Raw genomic sequence first — 27,008 nt, 5'->3', positions numbered from 1 at the left:
TCCATTCACAGCAGGGCTTCCTTTGGTAATTCCTTTTCGAAGATTGTCTTAGAACTATGTCTGCATTGACACATCTGTAGGGTGAGCAGTGTGACCATCCACCTCGAGAGGGAGAGACATTCGTATCCAAATAAGTACGCAATGATACCTTGAACATCTCTGGGGCATCAAAATCTATTTGTGTTGCTACGTTCAGGATTATAGTACTCGCCGGGTGAGTGAATTCGAAGGCTGGCGTGTGGACCTCCGAGTGATTCCAAACTTGATCCGAGGAGTTATCCTGGCGGAGAAGAATAGGTAGCCATCATGACGATACTTAAGCTGGAATATGGATACTGAATATGGCTGAAGTTAGTCGGATTCGCACTTGACTTTAAAATTAGGGTGAATTACCACTAGGTTAAAATGACACCCTACATGCTCATGCTGTCCTCCCTACTGACTATGATAATAGCTATCCTACTTCTAGTCGAACAGCGTCGCCGCTTCCAGGAGAGGAGAAGGGGGGTGGAAACTAAAAATGCTGGACTGGGCAAGAATCATTTATTGGGCGCGCAGAGTTCTCTTTATTTAAACATCGTTGATGCCTCTGTGATGCTCGCAAGACCACTTGATTTAGTCGCGTCTACAATGTCCTGCTCTCTCCTAGATTTCCACCACTTTTACCGGAACCTGCAAAAGATAGGCTTAGGCTACTTCCGTTACCACTCCCCTATGAGGCTTGGCCGTCCTGGGGGGTGGTTGAGGTGAGAGCCGACGCCGTGCGATACTGTCGCGGACGATTTGTCTTTGGTCTGCGTTCTCCAGCTCCAAAACTCGCCCACCCAGGCTGGGTTGAGCCGATTGTGCATCCTGCGCATTCCCTAAGCTGCTACCGATCGCCGAACTTGATTTTGTTCTCCTGCCCCAGACATCGCCTTGAAAGTCGACCTGATTGTACGTCCTCCAGCCCCAAGTACAGGCCTATATCTGCCTGCGATTGTACGCCCTCCTGAGTCCCCAAGCTGCAACCCTCCGCCGAGCTTGATTATCATTACGTGGTATCTTGATCGTGATCATTCGATTTCGGGGCGGATGAAGAGGTATGGTTGACGGATAGTTCGGTTGGAAGATGAACTGCCTTGATCTTCTTCTGCATTTTGTTAGCGGTCGAATTGAAGCTCTACTTGTCATTTGGTGACAACTACTCCAATAAGTGCTTCATGGGTCCACTCCTTTGGCGGCTCGTGGTGGATCCTTCACCGCGCATGCCGTTGTCATCGAAGCGCTGTAGCCCACCAGCAGCCTCCCTTTCCTTCTACTTTCGATGCTACTCTTTCTGTTCCAGCGTACGAGAGCTTGGTCTGTCGGGGGGCTGCCTTACTGATGAATATTTACATCCGGATACTTGTTCAGATACTACTCTTACAGCTGCGTGTCGAGGGTATTCCTGAACGGGGCCAGGCGGGTGAGGTTTTTAGGATGACCACATATAACCGGAAAGATATCGTCGGGAAGCTCGGTGTTACCGGCTTCACTTGACATCTCACGTTCATTCTGGCGTTTTCCGGGGTCATCAAATCGGTGATGTAGTCCAATGCGATACTGGTGCGAAAGGGGTGGAGGATGTCGGTCTGTGGTATAAGACCTCTCGTCCTTACAAATGCGTCCTAAGCATTTGTATTATGCACCCTTCGACACTAAGTTCTTTATGCAGAATCTTCCCGTCCCCACGAAAGTGCTTTTCTCCTAATGTGTCCCCAGTCCCATAAGATGTCGAGGTCTCAGCGCCATCCGAAGAATGCCGCAACCTGTTAAGTTGAAGAGAAGCAGTTCTGTGTTGATTTGAAGAGGCATAAGGCCCGTATATATAGCCCCTGAAAAGGGGGGGGGGGGGTGCTACCCTGTTCCCCCTTGTTACAAATATGGAAGGATGTAACGCCACCGACACGCTAGTAGTGGCAAGCTGAGTCAACCTGTGCCACACAGCGCTGACAATCCATAAATCCCCCCTCAGTTAGGAGAAACGTACCTATGAACAAGCTGTGGGTCTAAATACATTATCTGAATCATCCTCTTCTCCCAAGAAGGTGTCCTGCTTACATCCTTCCCTCACAAGAGTCACCACCTGTGCCCCTCCTAAAGTCATTACTCTGCGCAGCAGTGGTGCAGTCTTCATAGCGAGAGTAGAAGGCCATTCCTTCCGGTGATCCGCAATAGTTGGTGGTGAGTGGACGAAGGCTGCAGTGTAGGCGGTGATATCGGGAAGTGGCCCCTAAGTTAAAAGGGGAGTCTGTCTAGCCTACATCCTAAAGGTCCTTTCGACTAAGTCCAAACTTGCTAAATTGCATAAGAACGTCTGCTCAATCTACCCAATGTTCGGAGATTTTCTACTGGCAGGTAGGACCCTCCGACTACTTAGAGTGAAGTTGATAAGATATCTCAGACTCTCCGAATTGTTAAGGTTCTGGTTCGTTGACTGCGTCACGAATCGACTCACGGCCTAAGGGTAAGGTTAGCTTGTTGAAAGATCTTTAGGGACGTCAGCTGCCCAGGCAGCAACTCAGGTTGCCACTACTAGCGTGTCAGTGGCGTTACATCCTTCCATATCCGTAACAAGGGGGAACAGGGGAGTACCCCCCCCCCCCCTTTCATAGGCTATATATACGGGCCTTATGCCTCTTCAAATCAACACAGAACTGCTTCTTCACAACCCGAGACAGCAGTGGAGCTGGAGAAGGCGTGCAGCCCATCTGATGTCGGCCAAACTGATAATTTTTCCTCATTTGTCGACTCTATAGCAAATGCGGTCCTGAATTGCGTGGACATAGACGAATTGGCGGCCCCTTTCACTTCAACAGTGCGGAAAAGAAACTCACTTCCAGTAAGTGAGCTTACGTGTGAAGCTCGAGTAAAAAGATCCAAGCGGAAAGAATCGTGTTGAAGTAGAGGGGGTGTCTCTCGCTGGTAGTACTTGACCCCAGACAGCAGTGATCCTGCCAAGCCGAACAGAAACTCGCGAACCCCATCTTACCTTATTATCTCCATTCTATCACCACCTTCATTTCACAACCGCAACACGCTTCATCTGAGAGCAACCTATATTCAAAGACGCCAGTTTCGGTGGTGCCCTTCCCCACCAGCACCCCGTGTTGCCGCCTCCCGCTGAAGCCTCTGCCGTTTGAATCCCTCGTGTTGTTCACGAAGCTATTAATCCCAAGAAGACACACTCAAGTGCACCGCTGCTGCGACCAGCTTCGAATTATCCATCATGATCTCCGAATGCCCCACTGCCGGTTGGAATTGGGTGCCTAGGAGCTTCGCCTCGCTACTGGAGCAACTGCCCAACTGCTGAGAGCCCACATACAACGACAGAAACCGCATCACCAAGCAGGCTCACGCCCTCGCCGAGTCACTCTACTACCCCGCCGGCGCCCCTCTAAGCCCTGGCGAAAAGCAGCAGAAGACCCTCACACGGCTCTTATGCTAGATCATGGCCGAGCAGCCCAGGCTGCAGAAGTGGATCAGGCCACAGGACGTCGAAGGAAAAGAAGCCCCAGCAACAGTCGAAGGAGAAGAAGCCCTAGCAACAGAAAAGGAGGGCCCGGCCAAGCGAACATTATACCAGCAGTACAATACCAGCAAGAACAGATATCATCTTGTTCACCAACGGAGGATCAGGTGAAGCCGATGAGCTAGTCAAGTAAAAAAGTACTCTTATTCCGCAGGAGAGTTGGCGTGACTTCTTCTGCGGTCGGTTAGACCAACATGGTTATATTGAGGCAGTTGTTCACCTTGCAAAAAACTGGAGGAGATGAGGGTGCCGGCCTCCAGGGCATGGGGCATGGGCAAGCACCAGGTCTCAGTCGATCATCAAGGCACTTCTCCATTGGTCCAGTCCTTTATTTACCATCTTGCCAGTCTCGACTGGCCTAGGTGTCTAGCCCACGACTAATCGCCCTCTTTGGGTTTCAAAGGCACACCCGGACCTCAGCATCAGCTCACACAGCCATACAGCGCGGCATTGGAAGCTTCCTGGCTAGTGAAGTTCGGCGGACGAATACCGAAGGTGATGGGAGATACCAAGATCACGGAGTTGGGTTTCATCGAAGAAGAGCTAGGAACTCGCCCGACTTCTCACTCGAGAGTAACAGTTCGGGTGCGTCAAAGGGTGAAATGGCCACTCAAAGAGGTGGATCGAGCGCTCGACGAGGCCAATCGGTTTCTCAATGGGGAGCAGCTTCGGATTTCGGAGAAGACGATATGGTACGCGAAGAAACTCGCAAACAATTCCTCCCGAGAACCTCAAGCTTCGCGATGCTCTCGTTTAGCCAGAAGAACAGGCCAAAAACCTCTCCATTTGGGAGCCGGTCTCGGAGTCGGTCCAGAAGTGAGAGACACTGCCCAAGGAGAAACCCTAGCCGCCGAAAGAGAAGAAGCCCCAGCAGCAAAAAAGACCACTGTGGTGGAGATGGATGGGTGATTCGGGAGGCAGAGTCCCTCTCCATCCCGGTCGTCTTCACCCTCCTACCTATGGTTTACGCTCAAAATTTCAGCGACGTATCCCAGGACGCGTCGTCATCGACCTTCCTCCGCGACACTGCCCTTCTCCAGCATCCATCAGACGTACCAAAGCGATGAACTCCTCTTCCGTTGTTCGACAATCGATGAGCTTACTCTGCCGCTCACATCGACAGCACCAGGCATTAAGTCTCGAAGCTTGGATCAGTTTTCTCGTGGTAAGTTGATGGAACAGCTGAGGGTTGCAAAGCACGATTTGTCAGAGTGGATGTCTTATAGCAGGGTAGGCTATAAATACACCCTTAGCCTGAAAAGGAGGCTCGACAGGCTGAGTAATGCCTAAACAGATCCTCCGCAGGGGTTCAAGCAAGACGCTCAAACGAAGATCACCAGGAGTTTCATCAGAGATCTAGTCCAGATGCCAATCGGGATGACCAGGAACAAGCCCATCGAGGAGACGGCCAGGAAGACGGCCATGAAGACGGCCAGGAAGACAACCAGAATACCACTGTAGATGTCGGTGATGCTCCCACCTCCTACAGAAGCTTATACCGCCTGGGTCCTCACGTCTCATTCATGGAGTTTGGTCCCAGCTCCTACAGCTTTTCCCGAGATAATACCTGCTTTTCTTCAGCTCTGTACATCTGTTTTAGACCGGTTCCGCCACCTCCCTCCTCACCAGGGTTCATAGCCAATAAGCATGGCAGAATCGTCGAGTACGCAACTAGGGAACAAGCCCAACAGGCCGTCAACACTCTCAGCAACCAAAACCTGATGGGACAACTGGTCTACGTCCGCGAGGTATAAGCGTTCCCCGCGACACATTAACTATGGCGCCAGCAACTGTCAAAATGTGTCGCACACTGCTCCCGACGATATTTTGCGGTGAACGTCCCATCTATAGTCCGCACGAACAATGCAGAACATGGAACTCGTTAAGAGCAGACACGCCTTAATCAAGATGACGCCACAACCCCTTGAATTGGGAAGTTAGTGACGAGCATTTCGATCGTTCTAGGGATTGACTCGGCTGCTCGACGAGGTAGATCGGCTATCCGAAGATGCGACTCAGCTGATCCAGCAGAGAAATCGAGTTTTTGAGGCAGACGATCGGGTGCTCGAGTGGTGTACATGTAGCCGACGAAGTGCACGCCCTCCATCATGCTCTTCTTGCCCTCCTATCGATACTGCACGCTTCGCCTTAGCCAAGCGTACTCCTTCATCTGTCGATACAAATCCTGGCCAGCGAACCCTTGGCGGCAACCGGCTCCTGCTGCATCTGCAGGAAACTAGCAATACGGAGATGGAGGCTACGCGCTACATCGTACGACTACGCAGCTCGTCGCTGTGACAAACTTTCTAGATTGGGTGCTCCCCAGGAAAAGGCTGCATGCCTGAACTCGAGGCTCTCTTCCAGAACTGCTGTAGCGCGACCAGCCCGCCTCCACCACCCCCGCCCCGCCTCTCCTTGTGTGTGTTAGTCATCGTTTCTGACAGTCTCGCACTTCTTATTGAAGTCATCAGCAAGTATTGCAGAAACGGTAGACCGCAGAAAGTAGTTGAGGTTGGAGTTTTCCTCGTTCGGAAGTCTGCGAAGGAATGAGGGAGCGAAGCAGTCAGATCCGTACACAGAGATTGCGCAACGACAGCGACTAATCATGACTGGAGCTTGAATCGATATGGCTATCCCGATGGGGCATGAATAAGGCATAGCGATTGATTTCTGGATGAGATTTGAAAGGACTGGAGGGAACCCTGGCTGCTGATGCGGCTGTTCCATGACCGCCGCGCGCCTGCACTACCCTGTACCTTCGGCCTCCGGCCCCTTCGTCTTCACTTTGCCCGAGTTGTATCGGGTGAGTGACGCAGATCTCGATAACATGGACGTCAACAATATCGGCTTGGGTCTTATCTATCAGCAACTCGAGATGGACATCCTCATTGCCCGCTTCATTGCCAGCGTTTAAGCTCGTCCCGATATCCTTCCTCGAGCCTTGTTTGGTGTTCCTATCGGTGGCGGCGTCTACGTCTCTACTAGCGATGCGGGCAATCATTTGCAACCACGGCGGCTTCTAATTTCTTGCGATGACAGTTACCAGCTTTCAAGCAGGCGAGTTGACGGAGTCTTTCTGTCGATCGGCCTCAGCATATGGGGTGTTACGGGCACGGCATGTCAATTCGTGCTTTCTTTTCCTTTTTCATTTAGGCTTTAATGGCACTTTAAGGGCAAGACTTGTTATAGCTGCTGCTATTTCGATAATGCTTTGCGAGGTGATGCCATGGCCTAAATACCTTTTTCCCTTTCTCCTCTCTCTCTACATACCAGGAAGCACACGAATTCCTTCGTAGTATAGCAGCCCGATAATAAAGAAAACCATAAATCAATACCTTTGTTGCTTGTCGTTCTATTTTCGATCTTGATGACCGTCCCTTACAAGATGGCTAATATACGAAGTATCGCCAATTCGCCTGACCTAGAACTAATGCAACTTAACCTAAAAACATGTTCATGATCTATTAAGGGGAGCGATGTGTAAACAGATTAAAGTCTTTTACCACGTGAGCTTGTTAATGTCGCTAAAGTGAAAAATCTGAGGTTAAGGGCTGTACCTAGTAGCCCAAGGAGCCCGCATCTACAACCGCCAAGGCCACCCGACCACTGTCCACGCACCGGACTACACCAAGCTCCAACCTCCTCACCTTACCCTCACTCCATCACCCGCCACGACCACAGACTCTATCTTCTACCCAGGTGATTATTCATCTTGTCTAAATATCGACTGCTGGACCCTGTCGGAAACAGACAGCGACGAAGTTTAGGAGCCCATCGGACCCCCGCCAAAAGCACCTCGGCTCACTGCCGCACGCCTGCACTACGAAGTACCCGTGCCTTCGCCCTCCGGCCCCTTCGTCTCCACTTTGCCTGAGCTGTACCGGTTGAGTGACGCGGATCTCGAAAAGTTCCTGCTTTCTCTGGCCGCTGCGGAACATTTAGTCAACACTTCCGGCCTTCCCGTAGCATGATGCCATCAAAGCACGTCCACTCGTCGGACGTCTTCGACCCTAGTCACAATGAGAAGAGACAGAGGTCTTTTCTTGGAGCAAGCGAGAGCGCTACACTCGAGGACACTGCAAGCTCAGCCGGCACCCTTCCGCTTCTAGAAGATCTTCCAGCCAGTCGTGCTGCAACAATCCTTGACGACGTAGAACGTGGACACAGTAAAGGGAGAACAACTCCAGAGTCGCAAGCTCTTGGGCAGCAAGGGCCTGCTAGTGACAGCAAGTGGGACAGAGGTGAGAGTATAAGCAGTGCCAGCGGCAGCGACAGCGACAGCGACGCCGCGGCGTTTCTCCAGCCCGCAACTCAAGGTTCTAAACCCCTCCCTAACTTTTTAGTCTTCATATTCTGATCTATATAGTCAACCGAAGAACGCCGCCAAGGACCAGCCAAAGCCGGTGAACGCAACCAGTACGGCAACAAATCCGCTTGTGAATGAGGAAAGGCAGCTTGTAGCCGCAATGCTGGTCGTGGAAAGCCTAAAGCGGCCGTGGAACTCGTTGGTTCTATAGGTGTACTGCGGAGGGCATCGCGGACCTGTCACCACCTTAGACTCGACGCTGAAAGGGCCGACTACTCTTCACTAGACGTCAACCAAGTGAGCCGCAATGGCACACGACGGACCTCATCGCCCAGACTGCGTCCTTCTGACACCAGCTACGCAACTAAAACCCGCTGTACCCTCCCGCCAGTTCGCAGTGCGATCTTGGGTGAGATATCCGGCCGTGACCTTGCTGCTGTTACTTTCGTCAAGGAAACCGCCGCCGCTGAAGCGGCCAAGAGTCTGAATGGGGTTAAGTTCAACAACCGCCCATTGAAGGTTGAAGTCATGCTCAATCAGCAGAACTTCTTGTCTACTGAGCTGGTCAAGAGCCTCAGCGATCGTGTCTCGTAAGTCCCCGGAAAAGCTCCTTCGCCATTCAGTTTCTTACTCGCACAGTCAACCGAAGAACGCCACCAAGGCCCTGCCAACGCCGGCCACCGACCCAGACGCCTCACGAAGATACGACCAAGACCTCACTCCAGATCTTTCATTATAGACGGGTAGTGAAGTGCTATACTTGAAGCCGAACTAGACAGCGGGTCGCAACGACAACATTTCGCTCCTCATCGTCCTTCCTCTCCGAGATTTGTTCACGCTTTGCTGACAGCGGGGTTCTCATGGAGAGGTCCACGATGCCGCACCGGAAGTCGGAACTGATGAGACATCTGCCGGGCTGGCTATCCCAGGAGGACAAATGGGGCTTCGACTCGGGCGCCAACAAGCTGCAGAAGAATATCATGGCTGTGTGGGCCCCCGCGAGCAAGGCGAAGCAGTTCGTCCCCGACAGTACCACAATACGACAGCTTTGGCGTAGAGCTTACTCTCAGTAGCTTGTAACTACAAGGCTACTCGACTACTTGGACCAGCTGGCGCCCCAGCGGGGCCAGCCTGTGTGGTCTGGTGGTGTTGGAAGCAACGGATGCGGCGGGCGAAAGTCGAAGCAGGCCTCAACCCGCAGCCTCCAGACCCGTCCAAGCCCCTGTTGACGGCACCAGACAAGCGGGTTGTCCTGTCAGAGAGTCAGATACAAGCTCTGCGCCAGGAGCTTGATCTCGCTAGCAGACAATTTCAATTTTCCCGGACGCAAGAGAAAACGAGAAACAGCAAGTGGTGATGAGCTCGATGCGGCAGCTGTTTCCGAAGTTAGAGGTTGCGAAAATGGACAAAACAATGTGGCTGGCGCACAGGCAAGCTATGGTTGAGTCCCATACGAGGCAGCTCGAGCGCGTCACAATGAAAGAGGAGCTCCTAAGCAAGACCGGACACCAACCGATTCCGAACCGCTTGGAAGAGAAGGACTTCCCAGAGAATCACAGCGTAGTTCTCTGCGAGAAAACCATCCGGTGCCCGAAGTGAAGCAGCTCGAACGCGTCATAATGAGAGAGGAGGTCCTAAGCAAGGGCGATACTCTTCTATTCGCCCCCTTCCCTTCTCATTACCCCCTACAGCTCGTAGTCGCTCACTCTCACTTCACCCACCGGACGTTCCAAAGCAAGAATCTCGTCACCATGTCCGACAACCCACTCCAGAGAGAACTCGCCTCTCTCACCCGCATGGGGACATGGCTTCGGGAGAAGCATGGGCCTGCGTCTGATCCTCGAACACACTTTGAGGCTCTGAAGGCGGAGAACGAGGCTTTGAGGGGACAACTAAGAGACGCACTCCTTCACCCACCACCCGCCGCACGCCCAATCAACCTGCACCACCACGGCAGAGGGCCGCATCTAGTACAAACTGAGGACGCGTGTTACAAGAGCATCCGCAATAGTGCCGCGAGCCTAGATGCTAGCGTTGGCTTCAACCCGACTCCCGCGAAGGCTACTCTCCTGGCCGGAAGTTCAACGACAGGTAGCTGAAGGACATCCCCTTAGCATCAAGTTCGGCCTCAGCAAGTTGGAGTTCCGTCTTACAATACTCAACGCGATCCTTCCTCAACAGGTGCTTCTTTCGACCGACTGTCCGTCAATCCGAGTTGTTCTTGCTGTTCGCGAAAGAAACAGCTCGGCTGAAGCAGCGACGAGCCTCAACGAAGTCATGGTGTCCGCCCGCCCGATCAAAAATGAAGAAGATGACGTGGAGGCACTCAACGGAGTCAAAGCCAAGGATCGCTCAATGAAGATCCAACCGGTCGCACGCTAAAGGTCTCAATGGAGTCAAGGTCGATAACCGCCCGATGGAGATTGGGGTGTTGATCAACGCCAAAGAAAGCGGACCGACTGCGATCTTTCTTCCTGTGCATCGCTTGCCTCCACGAGAGGACCAAAGAGTTTGAAGAGCAGCTGCAGTGGAATAATAGATATAGCCAGCGATGACCTCTGTGCTATCAGCGTCGCATACCCGTCACCGCCCGTGGGACTGTACACACATCTTCGACGGGATGGCACTCGTCCTCTTCTCTCCGATGCTCACATAGACTCGCACCACGATGCAGCGACTCACTGTCGCATCCATGTCTACGCTATATCAACACAGTCCCGTGTGACTCCCTCCTTAGAACTTTCAATCACGCGCCTAGAATACCAGCCACAACGGTTTGTCTTCTGGACACGTTTGACAGACAATCTCAAAGTAAGATTGGAATGTGCCTTGCCTTCTCTTCAATTTTTTCCTCCTACCAGCAGAGCTGGCAGCCCAAGCGCTAGCGAACTCGCCTCTTTCACCCGAATGCGAACTTCGCTTCGGGAAAAGCACGGAAACGCGGTTGATCCTTGCGCCCACCAGCCAACCAAGCCCGACGTCCTACTACGAGCTTTTAAACTCAACAACTTTAATATAAGCTATTAGAGCTGGAATTACCGCGTAGGTAGGGAACCGTGGCTTGAGGAACGGATACAGGTTGCCTCGAACGACCTGAAGGAGCGGATGGCATACGGCATGAGACAGTCGACTCTCTCAACCGCATGGTGACATGGCTTCGGGAGAAATACTTCAACGTGACAGACCTCTCTGCACGATTTGAAGCTCTGCAAACGAATAGTGAAGCTTCAGAGACGAAGAACGAAGCTTTGACGGGAGAGCTAAGAGCCGCAAAGGGCGATTTGAAGGAGTGGATGACAGACGACTTGGAATGCAATCGGCCCGTTCGTAGCCCGAAGAGGAAGCTCGACAGGCTGAGGAAGCCACGGAGATCTACGACGGAAACTCTATTAAGAAGCACTTTTAACAGGGACCCAGCCGAGCTTTCCAACAGGGGAGTGGTCCGGACCCGTCCCTTCAACGCAGTCTAGCTTCGCAGGAACCGTCTCGTACTTGCGTCGGGTGATGGTATCGCCAAACTCTGGAACCTTGATTCGGGCACCTGCATTAAAGACTTCAAATCCCAAGACCGCAGCCGCATTGTCGCGTGCGAAAGCGTTGCACTTGATCACACCAAGCCACCAAAGCAGATTCAGATCCACGACTATCAGTTCTTCCCCGATGAACTTCACAGCCTCTAAGAGAAGGAGACAGTCTTCTACCGCAAGGAGAACAACCTCAAGGCACTCTAAGCAGAAGGCACTGATGAGGACCTTGGGGCCCGTGTCGCCGAACAAGAACTTGAGCGGCGAGAAATCGAGCATGTCTGAGCCTACGAGAGCGGCCGATGCCAACACACGCTAACCAGGACGTAATAGGATCAAGGCCGGTCATCAAATTAGACGCTTTGGTGCAGTTGTTCAGTCCGAATGTTCGTGTTCATGCTACCCCTGTCCCAAGAAAAGTGTCTTCCAGGGAAAAGGTCCTCGAAGGAGGGAGGGAGACGTTCTGATGCCGCGCACACCAGCAACCAGGAGGAGGAATCGAATGACTTGGTCGCGGCTAGCATCGGAGATAGGGTTGAGAAGAAGCTCATCCACAATATCACCAGGGCGGAGAGTGGTTAGACGCAGATGGACCGGGCAAAGTCTCAAACTTGGGCGGAGATAGAAAGGGGGACGAACGAGATGAGTTTCGCGGATAGATACCACTTGGGAGCTATGTGTCGAACATCATGTGGTGAGTTGTTTGGGACTGGTCATTGGACTTGATGGCTAAGCATTTTTGGCTGTTGGTCAGTTGGGCTAAGTCAGAGTGGAGTACTTGTAACTAGCAATGAAGGCTTGGTTGGTTTTTCAGCGCGATGGGAAAGACAGACGCGCTGAAACTCTGTACGAACGGAGAGGTCAATCCTCTAGTGCATTAGAAAGATTTTCAATAAATTTTGACGCGAGGTAGTAACGGAAGCAGCACGGCTAGTTCTGCGGCTCTGCGGGTATACCATAGTTATTTTCAAATATCTAAGGCAATGCTTGCCGTATTTCTGACTTGCGAAGACAGGCGGAGGAGAGGAGACGCGGAGGCGTATAGATGATATTATTCGAACATGAGAAAAAGTTTCAGCTATGATATTTGGGATGGATAGATTTATATTAGCCGGAAATCAGGCGCTAAAATTCAAAAAGACGGTCCGCCAGTTAGTCGGACACCCGGGGTCGGAGTGGAGGAAATTGTCACCCAACCGGCATGTGATGGTGATACTCAAAGAAGTATTCACGGCCTCATTTAGGTTGTGTTGGAAATAGAAGATGAATGATGGTGAAATAAGAAACTCTAGTCAGGTAAGATGTGACTTGAGACTTCAATGCCCCAAGCGAGTCCAGCATGAAGTATTACCGTCAGAAAGCCCTCCAAATAAAAGAAAGAGCGCAAAAAGAAGATCTTTAGCCCTGCCTTCACCGAGAGTCGAACTAGCAAAAGTTCACCCTGGCCGCGAATTGCCAGGGCTATGAAAACCGAAGTTTTGCAACAGGTAATTGAGACAGAAACACGATAATTGTTACACTGGTCCAACGCGCCCCCTAGGTGCCAGATCCCTAGGGTGAGAGACGCATAGAATATTGAGGTATATATAGCCTGATTGATGTCGAGGGGTGAAGATTTGGAAAGCTTGGCGGGGGTCCAACTTGGTGGGAACATCAGACCTCACTGCGGGTCCGCTGGCGAAGAGGCTTTACGTTCCCAAAACATGCGTTCTATCTATTGCTAAACACCCTCCATCGTTCAGTGCTTCACCTTCAGTCCTCGCTAATGTGCAACTCGACACACAATTCACCGATATTACGACAATCACCTACAGCAATCACTGCCGGTAGCAAACAGTGCTTTCATGTACACAATGTTCGCGTGCCATCAATTTTCAGATGCTACGGACTGCAAACTGACAGACATCCAATCTTCCACCTTCTTCTCCCTACGTGTCGCTTGACAAGGTGTCCCTGTCTGTTGCAGCAGCAACTCACAAAGTGTTCTTATCTGTATACAGCAGACGTCGCATTGTAGGTCAAGTGGAACCCTGGGGAAATATTGGGATGCTCATACCCTCAGTAGGTCGAGCCGGCTTCCAGTTCAGCCAGCCGGCCACCTCCGTGTTTCTATTGCGCCTCTTCGGCTTCGACGACTTTTGTCGCGTCACGTTCGCTCGAAGATTCTCCCATCGGCAGTCTGAAATTCCTCCTGTACCATGCGTAGCATAATGTGGACCTGTACCGCATGGTCGACCCAGACACTAATAGATGGACCTGCCCACACAGTGTCGCCTAGACGCAATCGGGACAGCACTTTGCCACCATCTAAAACAGCATTACCTCAATCTTCGACGTGTCATCTTTTGTCGCCTTTGAGCCGCTGTCGGACACTGTAAGCGGAACAGGAAAAGCCCAGCATAAGAAGGCCGCGATTGAGAAGAAGCTGGACGAGCTGGAAGACATGATGGCCAGTCCCCAGGGAAGCGTAACCTATTCGCGGAGACCTCCACTTCTTCTGAGCCCACACAGATCTCGAAAGGGCGCCTTCAGCACTTTCGTCTTCAAGTCGAATTCAAGTTTTGTTTCCTCCCAGCCTAATACCCCTGCCACCGCGGTCCCCACCGACGCTCCTGTTGTTGGCAGGTCTGACGCTGGGGCTACCTGGAGCCCGTAAGGTCCCCTTCACTTCCATCTAATACTCACATCTAACCTTTCTCAGGGCCGCAAAACCTCCACAGCCTCTCCCACTTTGTTCGTACAGTGATCTTCCTCCGGCCGCCCTCCGCTAAACGTCAACACCATTTGCCTCCACAACAGGGTCTAACCCCTATTCCGCACCTTCTACCAGGCCACCCTCCTCCTACCTTATCGCGGTCGATGGATCCTCCAATAACACATGCATTGTGTGAGATATCTCGGGAGATGACTACATTCCTAGATATCGACTCCGCCGTGGCACTGCTGGACACCGTGGCGCGGGAAATCACGCTGCAAGAAATCGCCAAAGACCAGAGCGCGATCCAGGAGATCCTCGGAAAGCGATGTACAGCGCAGAGCCCAGATTGAAGATGTTACCCCGCGTTGGCAAGTGCGCTGAGGGGAATTGGTGGCCATTCTCTGAAGCACCGCAAGGCTTCGTTCAATGTAGGGAAACGCATCCCGGGATTCAGGATAAGGATGCATGCAGATGGCTTGGAGAACTTCGGAAAGATATTCGAGATGGCGGGCGGTTTGGTGGACGACGCGCATCAGGAAGTCGAGAAGAAAGGATTGGACAATTAGGGATGCTGTGTGCGTCGACTATGGAGCTCTATGGTTACACTTTGGTTTTCTACAACCGGACAATAGGTTGGCTTTGTATGACCGATGTACTTGCATTAAGTCAGTTGGCTGATTACACTGCAATCAGCTAGTTGCAATTTCATTGGCTAGATTCAGTTTAACAGGAATAGAAGAACTTACCATTCCAAGGGATGCCATCATGCAACGGTATGGGTTCATAGTCTGATCACTTACACTATCTCTTTCCAGGCACTGCGGATTAGATTGACTGTGCAAGGCTGATCTGCTTGCATTTCAATTAGCTGCGTCCACCTTACTTGGAATACAAGAAACACGACCTCAATCGATGCCATTATGCAGTGGTATTGGTCCACATTATCCTTAGGATACGCGTTAATGTGCGTAGATGCCCGGCACCACATCTACATCCAGAGCTTAAAGATGGCGAGTTCGGGAGAGTGCTTCTTCGATACTTCTGCCATCGCCATTGCCTCCTCCCGTCACCAGTCCTCTCCAAGCTTTTTTCATCTTCCTCGACACTAGACAGCGTCCTCTCGAGGCGTTCAAATAAGCATTGCGATGTCTTTTCTTGATTATCTGCGGCTTTTCTTACCCCTCCTCAAAGTCTAGCACGATATCTGCCAACTGGTTGGCTCGGTCGCGCACATCCACCCAGACGTGCTGGAGACGTTAAACAGAAAGGATGATCAGCCGTATCAACCTGATCTTCCCAAGCTTTTTCACAAGGCCTCCCTGGGCTTCAGGGTTCGCGTGGTGGTCGACTTATCCGACCCGGAGCGAAAGAGTATTAGCGAGGACGTGGATAGACCCACTGTTGCGGCCCTGGTCTACAACACCAATTGCGCTGCACCAACAAAGAGATGAGCCTTGCAGAGACTAGCAGAAGCAGACTTAGCTCATAGGGCGTCCGATTGCGACAGCTCTCAGAGTTAGCGGGTGATTTGCTGCCGTTCTCTGGGACAAATTCTACACATGCTAGTAGCAGGAGCCTCGACCGGGGATATAGCTCGATGGGCTTATGATGCAAAATTCTTTCTCGTTTTGTATTTTGACGTCTGGCACTGCTGCTAGGCTCTGTGCGAATTGCTCGAAGAGTTCTGACTACAAGCGGTGAAAGCTAACTGTTGCACCGGATGGTAGGAGCAACGGCCGAAAGCCCTGTCCACGAACACACCACCTATAGGGGAAGGGGGAAGAAAAAGTAAATTAGGAACCGGCGGTGCTACCTCACCCCAAGATACGCAGAAGCAGTTTGGTCGAACCCATGGCTTCTACTGCAGCAGTCGACACAGTACTCGTTCCAGACTCGCTAGGGTAATGCCTGAAACGTCGATGCTTCTCGGTTCGGGGCCACGAAGATTGAACCCTCTTTGCAACTAAGGAGGCTGAGCTGTCGCAGCTCAACCATAAGTCTGGGATAAATCTCGAAGTAGCAAGTCTCGATCGCTTCAAGCCTCGACCTTAAAGTCATGACATCGTCAACTGCTTTCACAGCCTTGGCGAGATAGACAGATTGACCTGCTCAATGCTTATCATCCCTCGCACTGGTAGCCGGTCCAAAGTCGGAGTCCAAATGAAGCGCAATCAGGAGGAGGAGCACAAGAAGGACGACAAAGTACAATATGATATTCGAGCCGGATGTTTCAACCAAGGCTTGAAGTAAAGGGGAAAATCCAAGCACTTTTCGGCAGCGTGCACGTCTCTCACCATACATAGGAGGAGCCTGTTGACACAGCTACTCTTTTGCACATCCGCGAAACCGCCATCGCCGATGTTGAAGGGACCGCAAAGCTTGTCAGCCGTCCTGATGAAGACCTCAACCCTTCTTAGCAGTGTCTTCAGCGAGAAACTTCATTCATCATCCAAGTTCACTAGTCCGCGCCAATCGACGTCAACCGGGCCAAACTGAACGACATCGATCACCATCCCATGGAGTATCCGTATCGTTTACAATAGCCCCTCGACGAACACGGCACCTGGCACCGTAACCAGCCTACCGATTCAACAGCAAAAATCCAGGACGTTACTGCACTACTAACATTCAAACCTACTAAAGACGAGCTTCTACTTGCCGATACCATCTCCATCTTAAGCCTGCCGCATATAGACCCAACTTAAAAAACACCAAGAGAACACACTAGCCTCTATGTTCACCACTTTTCCACCCCTACCTGGGTATTCTCTGTGTGTTACGCCTTAGTAAATCTAATTCACCAAAATCAAGTAGACCCTCAGAATGAGACGCGTACCAACGCCAAGATACAGAATTTACCGACCTAAATAACCAGCGCTTCGCGTGACCAGGGTGCAAAAGCGTCGAACGCATTTTGTATCTCAGCATAAAATCCTTGGCACTTGAATTTCTATGCCAAGATACAAAATGGTCTCTGCTTAGGTGTTCGCCACTTTGCCCACTCAGTTTTGCCAAGGCTTGCCCGAAAAGGGCATTTTCGTATCTTGGCCGTTTCCAAAGATGCTTGCCGTCACTACTAGACGCCCTCTATCATCGTGTTTCATCCAGTACGCAACACGGGATAGCGGTATAAGCGGGCATACTTACTACCCCCATCGAGAAGGACTGCGGAGCTTTAAATGGCGAGCAGACAGGCTCCAGATACCGTGTCGCAGAATCAAACACTGATATCTCGGCAACGTGGACGTTTTCCCATGAGCACATCCAAATCTCGACGAAGCACGCACAGCGCAGAAGACGCGAAGACGAGCTCCAAGCACATTACCCTAACCACGGCGCGAACTCTTCACCAAAAAAGAAAGACCCACATAATCGGTCCGCATCCACCACCCCTTCACATCCAAAAAGACTCCCCCCCAACGAGAGAGACCTCGCCGTCCAAACCGGCTAAAACTTCTCCACCCGCCCCTCGGCAACCGCCACCGGATCCTCCTGCGTCTCAATCACGACCCGGCCATCCACATTCTTAATCGGCCCGGTAAACCACTTCCGCGCCCACACAAACCAGCTCCCCAACGAAAAAAACAGAATAATCCCCACCGCCACCGGCGTATAATTCAGCGTCTGGCTGGTGACCGGATTCGCCGTCGGCAAGCAAAAGATAATACTGATAAAGCAGATCCAGAGCACCGCGACCGCCGCCACAGGCCTGCTCGCAACCCCCAGGTTAAACGGGCCCTTCGCGAAATTCCCGGGCCAGAGCGCCCCGATGAGGATCGGCAGGCCGTAGGAGATATACAGCCCGATGGTCGCGATGGACGTCGCGGCCGCGAACGCGACGGAGGAACCAAGCGACGGGATCGCGAGCAAGAAGGCAAGGAACGCAGCGAGCCACACGGTGCGCACGGGGCTCTTGAACCGCACGTCGACGTCGTGGAAGAAGTGCGGCAAGCCGCCGTCGCGCGCAAACCCGAACATCATGCGCGAGTTGCTCGTCAGGGAGAACAGGCCGCAGTGCCACACGCACACGATGATCAGCGTCATGAGCACGATGGCGCCGTTGGTGCCGAACACGTCGATGAAGATCTGCAGCACCGGCTGCCCGACGGCCGAGTCGACGGTGCTGTCGAAGTCCTGGATGCTGAAGAGCAGCGCGAGCAGGTAGAAGAAGCCGAAGATGCCCGACACGATGATGGACGTCAGCACGCCCATGGGCGCGCTCCACTCCGCTTTCTTGGTTTCCTCGGAGAGGTGCGCCGACGCGTCGAAGCCGGTGATGGTGTACTGCGACATCAGCACGCCGCAGGCGGCGACGTAGGCGGGCGAGGCGCGCACGCTCCACCCGGGGTCGCCGGTGCCGTCGTAGAACTTCTGGAAGACGAAAGACGCGGGCTGGTGGTGCGGCGCTTTGGCCAGCACAGCGATGGCGATGGCGGACACGCCGAGCGAGTGCAGGATGATGGAGGAGTTGTTGAGGTAGCGCAGCACGCTGACGCCGAAGGTGTTGACGGTGCCGTGGGATACGAGCAGCGCGGCGTAGATGCCGATGGTGCGCCCGGCCGTTGGCGTGTAGGTGCCGTTGATGGAGGCGAGTGTCGAGATGAGACCTGCGCAGCCGAAGGTGATGCCCGTGGTCACGGCGACTTGGCCGAGTAGGTTGAACCAGCCCGTCATCCAGGACCAGAAGGGGGCTTGCGAGGGGGGTGCCAGGATGGCGGACCAGAAGTAGGGCCCGCCGCTGGTGGGGATGGCGGAGACGATTTCGGCCATGCCCAGCCCGACGAAGATGGTCATGAAGGTTACGATGATCCAGCCCTGGGGGGTGAGTATGCTGTGGACATGGGGTGAGTATCTGACTTACCACGCTCATGACGGCAGGGCCACCGACTGGGAATGTTAGCTGCGTAACGCTTTACATGGCATATGAAAGTTTGGGGCTTACCGGTCAATCCATAGGAGAAGAGAGTCGTGATACCCGTGACGACACTCTGCATGCTTGATTAGCACTCCATTGACAAAATCCCGACTCTTTATCGACCCGTCTCACGCTTTCCTATTCTCCCAACACGATGTCTCTTTCTGAAGCGCATTGAGACACAATCGCGTTCCTAAACCACGAACCACCATCTTGACGCTGCGTCCACAATCCATCACTCCACATGGCCAAACCGCAACCGCTTCCGAAAATCAAAGCGCGTGCAAGAACATGACAAGAAGAGTCTGAAAACACTCACAATAATCGAAAACGACACCCCAAAATTATGCAACGCGCTCCAGCTCCGATTCAACTCCTGCTTATACCCCAACTCGGCCAGCTTATCCTCATCATGGATCGCAACATCAGCGGCAGTGACACTATTCGTTCGGCGTCGCACAACAGGGATAGACATGGCTCCTTTCCTCTTTCCAATCGTCTTCGCTCTGGCAATAATACCGTGAATGAGGTCGAAATAAAGCCCGAGGGGTTCCACGGTATAAGTTCCAGCACCCCGGCGTCGGTCCCTGCGACTGATAGCGTCGTATCGGGCGCCCACGCTGATAAGCCGCCCCGCCAATCGCTGCTGCACGCCCCGGTCCAAGGCGTCGCGTGCGCTTGCCGTGCCAGGTTAGACGGCGCCACGAGGGATGGGAGGGCTTGGGAGGGATGGCGGGAGAGATAAGGGCCGGTGCATCGCCTGAGATGGACATGCGCCCGAGATGGACATGCGCCCGTGGTTGGCGTTGACCATCGAGGTGCGGCTGAGGGTGCATCGGGATGGTCACGTGCTGGCGACGATGGTGTTGGGGCTATAGAGATAATGCATTTTATTGAAGTATGTGTGCTGCTTAATGGCAGTTCTGCTGCAGCTCCAATGATCTAATCATTCGTAGACAAGTTCAATGCACATCACGTGACTCTTGCTCCCCGCTTCTTGAAGCGGTCCGGCTTGGAGCGGCAAAGCTTCTTTCGACCTCGTCCCAGGACCCCGGAATGCGTTCACGAGCATCAAAGTAACCCAACATCTGACCTTCAATCCCCCAAAACAATCTCTTAAACTTGAACGGACGAGAAATAATCACTGGAGATAGCACGAGCTCTATCGAATGCGTTCCTCCGTCCCGGAGATATCACGTCCCTTCAACTCCGGTAATCTTTGCCTGGGCGTGGGATTGACATGCACGCTCGCAAGACGAACCTCTTCAAGGGATATCCACAAGTGCATATCCTCAGAACCAAGATTAGGACGAGAGAATCATCAATATCCAACATCTCGATGCCTTCATGATATCTGCCCAGCATTCCCCACAAATAAAATCCAAATCGGGGCTTGGGATCATGCGTGCCATCCCGAGATGATTCAAAAGGGTTTCACTGGAGTTTGTTACCGGGGAACTTTAATTCGGATTCTCATACACAGACTCTCGTACATCAGTTAAAAGGTAAAGTGAGGTAAGCGTCTTGCTCTTCCATTACCCCTCTGCGTATCTCCAACCTGAGAATCCACATTTAGAGATTAAATCAAAACTCCAAATCAGCTCGCGAGCAACCGTCTTGAACACGCCGTCTCTGGAAAAGCATCCATCAAACCCTAGAATGCCTCCAAAACGCGTCACAGCCATCCTAGGCGCCTCTAGCAGCATCCTCTCCTTAATCGCCACCGCCTCTCCTGCAACTCCACCTTAGCCCTATGCTACCACTACAACACCTCCACCACCTCTTCCCTTACTTCCTTCAGCGGCCCGCCTCCACCCACCTTCCTCTCCATCCCCCCCGCCTCTGTCTCTCCTCACCTACCACAACTCTCTCTGCACCATCATCCTCAGCTCCGTCCGACCCTCCTCTCCCCCTTCCACCCCACCATTCTCACATAGATTCTCGGCACCGCCATCTCCCTTTCCTCCTCGGCACGCTACGCCGGCGACGACGAACACCATTCGCTCCGTCCTCTCCTGCGCGCTCGCCCGCACGCCAAGGCACACCGGGCTTTCGTGGATCCCCGAGATGGCGTTGCAGAGGCTATCTAAGTAACCGATGCGGGATAGAGGAGGTGGAGGGATGGAGTGACGAGATTGGAACGGGAGGGTGATGCGGGGGGTGGATTTGAGGGATAGACGGCGGATAGGGAAGCTGAGTGCGAGGGGGAGACTGCGAAGCGTGCGGATTGGTTGGAGCAGAAGTGAATATAGCAGAGGAACCAGATCGTAGCTTTTCGTCGCCCCAATCGCAATTCCTTTCCTTCGGCGTGTCTGTCAGAGCCGCTCCAGCTCCATGCGGGCATCGCCGGTCCGCCCGGCGAGGGCGAGGGCGAGGGTCTCTGGATTGGGAATGTGGATGGTCCAGGGAGCTTCTGCAAGAGCATCCTCGCGAATAGGCCAGACGCCGTCGGAGTGTGTGGCGCTGAACGTTATCCCTGTTTCTATTGTTGCCTAGAAATTGCATGCGCACAGGCGCGCTTCGGGAAGATACACAGCCCTCACTCTCCCCGTTTCATGCTGCTCTCTCCCTCCAACTCCCACATTGTACCGCCGAGTTCTCCAACGGAGCCGCCTCGAGTGGGTCCAAGTCGTGCGCCGGCACCCCGGGCGTATGCGCTCAGCGGAGACGTATCCATCTAACAATCTTAACGCCGTAAAGCTCGGGGTCGGTCGTCGAAGAGGTCCGCAGCCAGCCCTACTACGAACATGTTAGCTTATGCCATATATGCGCTGGAGGGGGTTGGGGGGGGGGGGGGGGGGGGGGTACCCATATAGCCGGCTTGCCGTCGCCATTCTCCAAAGACCGCGCCGCAACCAGTGGCGGTTAGAAACCCTCTCTTTAGCAGTCTCGCTGCTAGAATACCCGCGCATCCTAGACGCGTGCTCGAAATCGCCGGCGGCATCGAAGCGCCCAGCGCCTGGGTTTCGCGAGTGTCATGGAGTAGCGGTGAGGGCTACGGCAGGCGCATGCCACCTTGTATATAACCTCACCTTCCTCCAGACCTCTCTCTCTTCTCTTTCATCATCATCATCATCCAATACATCACGTACACGGCATACAGCTCCTTGTTCTGTGTCGAGATTAGACAGGATGATTCGCGTGCGAAGGTGATGGGAGTTGCGATTCCCAAGCGCCGTGGGTCACCTCGATCTCGCCCTTCTTCGTCTCGGTTGCTGCCATGATGTGGTTGTTCCCCGCCCTGAACTGGTTGCTAGGTGTACTGCTAGAGGGGTGGGCTGCGGAGATCCTGGGCCTCTGGGCACGGGGAGGGGCTGGCTTGTGCTGGGTATAAAACGCCAGTGTGAGGAGGACATTCCGGGGACAGGAGACCACCAAAAAAGCCGGTGGGGGCTTTGTTCCGTGCCCCGAGCCCTGAGTCGGACGGGTAGCTGTGGAGCGCATGACGGTGTGATAGAGTGATGAGTCGCGCGTTATGCTCTGGGGTCTCAGCGACGCGCCGCTTTGATGTTCCATCCTCCGGATAGTGGAATGCAAGTTTAAACTCGGTTAAAGAGAGGCCTTGGACGGTGCTTGTGGTCTTGCGACCGTGAGAGGGGTTTAGGAGTCTGGCTGGAAAGTCGTGTGCGGGGAGTTGTTGTATGATTACCTTCGGAAAGGCGTTAGAAGATGGGGTTTCGGTTTGCTCATTATGATGGCGGAAGCCTCACTTTTTTACCCTCACCCTCCCCTCCCCTCCCCTCCCCTCCCCTCCGTCACCTATCAGGACGTATATTACTGCTCAACCTGTTCTTGTACTTCACTTGCCCATGTCTGTGATATAAATTTGACCGGTTGGTGGTAGTTCGCGAGGAGGGCCTGGGCTTGCACGGCTGGGCAGGCAGAAATGTGGATCGAGAGAGGTGAGCTGGGTATTTGGATTTGGTGGTGAAGGGGTCGCGCTAATGGGGAAAACCACGTTGGCATGAGCTAGGCTGTCGGTGGCTCAAGTGTGGCGCTGTCACAGGTTGGTAAAGACCTTGGGTAGCCCGGCTGGGTGGATCTTAATGGCCGCTGCCCAGACTTATGTAAGTGCTTCTAAAGACCGAAACAATGTAATAAATACTCCTCTTAAGCCTACTGAGAGCGTCAATCGCCTTCGCTGTCACTGTAGCGCTCAAAATGATTCACTGACAAAAAAGAAGTCCCACTCCCCCTCACGCGCGGTGAGAAATATGAGGAATTACGACCCGGTTGCGCGAAAGCTCGTAGAATATTAACAGGATTAAGGCCGCTTGTACAGAATAATATCTAGAGAAGGAAGGGTGGCGGAGAAGCAGAGAGAATGCTAGAACGGCTCTCGATCTAAGGCAACTAAGCATTAGCAAGTCACCCTACATGCAATTCATCATACATCAAGCATCAAGGCAAAATAGAGCGAGTAGAGAATACATCCCGGGCGTCGGTATCTCGAAGTATAATCATGCTATGCCTGCGAAGGCGTAGGTAATATATCTTTACTTGCTAACTGCTAAACAAATTTATGTTGCCGCTGTATTATCCATAAGCCGGCTCCAAACATTAAGTGCGCAGCTCCTAATCCTGTGTTAAGCCCACTATCTTTCCCTATGCGACCTTCTCTAAAATTAATATCTTAAACCATGCTATAAAATTATCTTATGTAAAAGGCCTCTACACAATCTATCCTAGCATCCTTGTCGCCTTTAAGTTATCCTTAGCCGCGGCCCGCAAATCCTATTAATTATCCTAAACTACTATATGCGGAATAGCACCACTTTAAGACACCAACGCCACCTTTAACGCCGGGCTTTCAGGAGAAGACCACCGTCGCCGTGGTCAAGGTGCGAATTGGTCGTTAAGGTGTCGACTGGGAGAATGCGGGCCTTGGCGTGGTATATAAGGACGATGCCGCGCCGAAAAATAGCTGAGAAACGGCTCGTGGTAGACAGCAGACTAGCAGTTCCAGATATATCTTTCATGCGCTGACGGGAGGTTGAATCGGCGGTCCGGGGTTTAGAATTGACAATCGGAGCGGTGGGATTACCGTTTAGGACCAGTACCGCGAAACCGACCCTGCTATCTTGATTGTTAGCACAACTTCCTTCGTTCAAGCTGAAGGCTTTGGACTCACGCTCACGAGATGACCTTGAACATAATCGGGCCGGCCAAATCATCCGTCGCTTCTACCATGGCTGGGAACCGAGATCGCAAACACGGAGCGCAAGGCTGCGACCTCCTTGCCATAAACCTCGTTGATCCTCATCTCACTAACTTCGCCTTGGAAACGTGCGATTTCTCTCCGAGCCGAAGTTGTGCATCTTAGGCTTGCCGGTGTCGTCGAGCTTGTTTCTAGGCTGCTAAGGAAGTTGTCGCGCCGCTGATTGTGGTCCGCATGAGTTTCCCAATTTCAGTGTGAGGGGTGGGATAGGTTTCCGAATAGTGGCGCGAGTTTGCAGCAGTTGAAGGAGAGACAAAGAACGAGGAGCCTGTCTGTGCATTATGTGGACGCTGCTTCTGGCATGTGGAACAGCATAACAGTGGCCATGGCGAAGATGTAACTTATCCATCGGGCTGTTTCCGGGGGGAGAGTGATAGCGGAAATTGATTCAGTGGATTTGGTTCGAATGTTTGGTGGACATAGATTAGTAGAGTTAATCCAGGTTGGATGATAAGTAGGTTAGAGGGCGACTTAGGTTAGAAGGCCGGGTTGTTTTAGAAGAGCGAGTCGGGTTAGCAGGGAAACTAGGTTAGAAGGGAGATTTAACTTGGTTGGATTAGTAGACAAGTTAGAGTTAGTAGGGTTAGTAGGTTGAGGAAGGGAGCTACGTTAGAAGCGTTTACGTTAGTACGGTAAGTTGGGTTATTAGAGGCAATTAGAGTTATAAGGGTGAAGGTTAGCACGGGGACTTAGGTTAGAAGGGGGGTTTCGGTTCGAAAGGTCAGTAGGATGAGCAAGGTGAGTTGAGCTAGTAGATTTAGTAAGCGACGTCGCTTGCAGTGCTCTATGGACTGGCCAAAGTGAGTATCCTATGGCGCTGGCTCCCCCTTGGCCCACCAAATCCGGGCGCAGATGTCCCAAACCAAACGGATCTCCCTGAGTATGATGAGACCGAGCATGGGATCTTGTTGCTACGAAGCATGCCTAGGCTGATGCTGTCCATGATCGAAGGTTGCAGAAATGAGTCGAAGTTCGGTTTCCAGAATCGTGTAGCCGAGTAGGTGGTTCCCAAATACGGCCCATACTATCGCTTGAGTCCTCCCTAATATACTCGGTACGTCTTGTGCAGTGGTTGTATGGCGTGGCAGCTGCCTTATCCGACTTCTACGAAGTCATATTGGCCAGGGCGCAGTCCGGGCAGGAGTGCTCCGTGTTATGACTGGGCTCCGGGGTCTCCTGCAGCCGGTTGACGACGGCCTTGAGGGTCTAACTCGGAGGTCCAGACTTGAAGCAGATAGACCTCGTCTCGCTTGCTATGATTCCAAGTATAGGGATTGCGGTCGAGCATCTGCACTATATATAGCGGGACTGCGTCTCTTACGGCGAGGCGGGCAAAGGATCTGAGTCCATCGGAGCATTCGAGTAGAGGAAGAGCCCTGATGAAGTGACTATACGAGGTCAGCATGTGCTTGCTTAGGTCTACAGAATGAAATGGTGGGGTCTACGATGGCGTTATAGAGCTTGGAGTTCTTAACAGGTTACGTGTTTCCTAATGTATAAAAAGTCTTATCGTAATAGAGAATGTACGGCTGTGCCGGTGTGAATGGGTTTGAAGGCAAGCTTACCGTAGATCGCAATGCAATGCACTAAGAGAGGACATAGTCATCAGCCCCTCCAACGTGAGCGTTCTGTGTATGTATGTTTCGATTTCCTCGGGCCGCGTTGCAGAAATGGTGGAGTCTTTCTGCGAAGCTTGAGGTATGGTGTGTGTCTCGTGGGACTATGCAAGAAACCTGGCCAAAGAGACGGACCGGACTTTAGAGCGATCTTTGAAGTCAGGATGGACATAGGTGGATGGAGGTGTGTGCAGTAAAGAACTGGAGCAGGGATTGATGGTGCCTACGACAGTCATGGATCGCAGAAAGTCGCTGCTGTCCACCATCATGACGACTAGCTGGTCATCCTACGCGGTGCCTGCGAATCTAGACGAGTTTGTATCGCGAGGAGTGGCTTCTTCGTCTTCGAGACCTCTCTGCGGCATGGCTGAAGCCAGTGTTGTCCTCCTCCTCGTCGAGACCTCACGTCTTTCGACGCTTGAGCAAACCGACCATCTCAATATGTACCGGAGTATGCTTGTTCTTCCTCCGTCCCGGTAGGCATCATCCCGAGGTAGAGAAAGGGTCACTATTTCTTCCTAATGCCGCTGTGTTCAAGCGGTATTTGTTGAGGACATCGCGTGCTCTGAAGTTGTGGTGTCGTAGCGGAGCTAGCTATCATTTGCAGGGCCGGCCCGTGAGGAGATTGCTTCGGGTGCACGAAGCAGGATCGTATTGTGTCAATATGGAAGGCGTGTGGTCGTGCTGCTCAGCTAGGCCTCTATCTGGCCGCTAGAGTTTTAGAATGGATGGAACGAAGGCGCCATCCACGTCGGACTCGAGCTCAAGACTAGCTCGCAACGTATGCTGGACTTCAGAAAACTCTTTCATTATATCGAATGTCAACTGCCGGCCGACCTGTTCGGCTGTGGTGGAGCTTGAGGCGGTGTTGCTGCTTGAGATAGCTAGCTCGATGTGGTATTGTAGGCAACGAGTCAGGTACCGCACCGAGAGCTTCGAAGCAGCCTTGGTGGCCTTCTTGGCGCCGCCTACGGGAGATGACCCTTCCGCCACAAGGCCGAGAGGATGTTGTCCAGAGCTTGCCTAAGCCTGCCTACTACTCCGGGCCTTGTAGCAGGCTCATACTGCTGCATCGTGGAAGGGTGCTCTTTTGGGCGCCGAGGGGCGTTTGAGGAAGCGTTGCTGTTATCGTCTGTCGCCATACTGTGGTGCCGTCCGCATGGAGTGGAGTCCTTTAG

General features: G+C 52.7%; 7 protein-coding genes across 7 annotated transcripts; 5 read left to right on the top strand and 2 right to left on the bottom strand.

Moving 5' to 3' along the window:
• Window positions 1-687: 687 nt before the first annotated feature.
• BDZ99DRAFT_481407 (uncharacterized protein) lies at window positions 688-2,177 on the bottom strand (the record flags this gene model as incomplete). The annotated part of the gene is made up of 4 exons (XM_033722412.1): window positions 688-943; window positions 1,409-1,649; window positions 2,012-2,022; window positions 2,083-2,177. 4 exons carry the CDS (start codon window positions 2,175-2,177, stop codon window positions 688-690), a joined length of 603 nt encoding a protein of 200 aa, XP_033571215.1.
• A 1,295-nt stretch (window positions 2,178-3,472) lies between these two features.
• Window positions 3,473-5,307, top strand: BDZ99DRAFT_545491 (uncharacterized protein; the record flags this gene model as incomplete). Its single annotated transcript, XM_033726846.1, has 5 exons — window positions 3,473-3,660; window positions 3,708-3,736; window positions 3,957-4,458; window positions 4,594-4,718; window positions 4,859-5,307. 5 exons carry the CDS (start codon window positions 3,473-3,475, stop codon window positions 5,305-5,307), a joined length of 1,293 nt encoding a protein of 430 aa, XP_033571214.1.
• Window positions 5,308-7,523: 2,216 nt separating this feature from the next.
• Window positions 7,524-8,598, top strand: BDZ99DRAFT_525846 (uncharacterized protein; the record flags this gene model as incomplete). The annotated part of the gene is made up of 4 exons (XM_033726065.1): window positions 7,524-7,846; window positions 7,920-8,057; window positions 8,111-8,449; window positions 8,499-8,598. 4 exons carry the CDS (start codon window positions 7,524-7,526, stop codon window positions 8,596-8,598), a joined length of 900 nt encoding a protein of 299 aa, XP_033571213.1.
• A 136-nt stretch (window positions 8,599-8,734) lies between these two features.
• On the top strand, window positions 8,735-9,216 carry BDZ99DRAFT_525845 (uncharacterized protein; the record flags this gene model as incomplete). The annotated part of the gene is made up of 2 exons (XM_033726064.1): window positions 8,735-8,888; window positions 8,933-9,216. 2 exons carry the CDS (start codon window positions 8,735-8,737, stop codon window positions 9,214-9,216), a joined length of 438 nt encoding a protein of 145 aa, XP_033571212.1.
• A 262-nt stretch (window positions 9,217-9,478) lies between these two features.
• On the top strand, window positions 9,479-10,241 carry BDZ99DRAFT_525844 (uncharacterized protein; the record flags this gene model as incomplete). Its single annotated transcript, XM_033726063.1, has 2 exons — window positions 9,479-9,892; window positions 9,951-10,241. 2 exons carry the CDS (start codon window positions 9,479-9,481, stop codon window positions 10,239-10,241), a joined length of 705 nt encoding a protein of 234 aa, XP_033571211.1.
• A 3,588-nt stretch (window positions 10,242-13,829) lies between these two features.
• Window positions 13,830-14,910, top strand: BDZ99DRAFT_481401 (uncharacterized protein; the record flags this gene model as incomplete). The annotated part of the gene is made up of 3 exons (XM_033722411.1): window positions 13,830-14,035; window positions 14,304-14,656; window positions 14,897-14,910. 3 exons carry the CDS (start codon window positions 13,830-13,832, stop codon window positions 14,908-14,910), a joined length of 573 nt encoding a protein of 190 aa, XP_033571210.1.
• A 2,618-nt stretch (window positions 14,911-17,528) lies between these two features.
• BDZ99DRAFT_398277 (APA family basic amino acid/polyamine antiporter) lies at window positions 17,529-19,471 on the bottom strand (the record flags this gene model as incomplete). The annotated part of the gene is made up of 4 exons (XM_033716085.1): window positions 17,529-18,896; window positions 18,943-18,968; window positions 19,024-19,069; window positions 19,316-19,471. 4 exons carry the CDS (start codon window positions 19,469-19,471, stop codon window positions 17,529-17,531), a joined length of 1,596 nt encoding a protein of 531 aa, XP_033571209.1.
• Window positions 19,472-27,008: the final 7,537 nt, after the last annotated feature.

This window comes from Mytilinidion resinicola (assembly GCF_010093595.1).
Source record: "Mytilinidion resinicola strain CBS 304.34 unplaced genomic scaffold BDZ99scaffold_23, whole genome shotgun sequence".
Taxonomy (NCBI): domain Eukaryota; kingdom Fungi; phylum Ascomycota; class Dothideomycetes; order Mytilinidiales; family Mytilinidiaceae; genus Mytilinidion; species Mytilinidion resinicola.
This window is presented reverse-complemented; position numbering and strand designations above follow the sequence as displayed.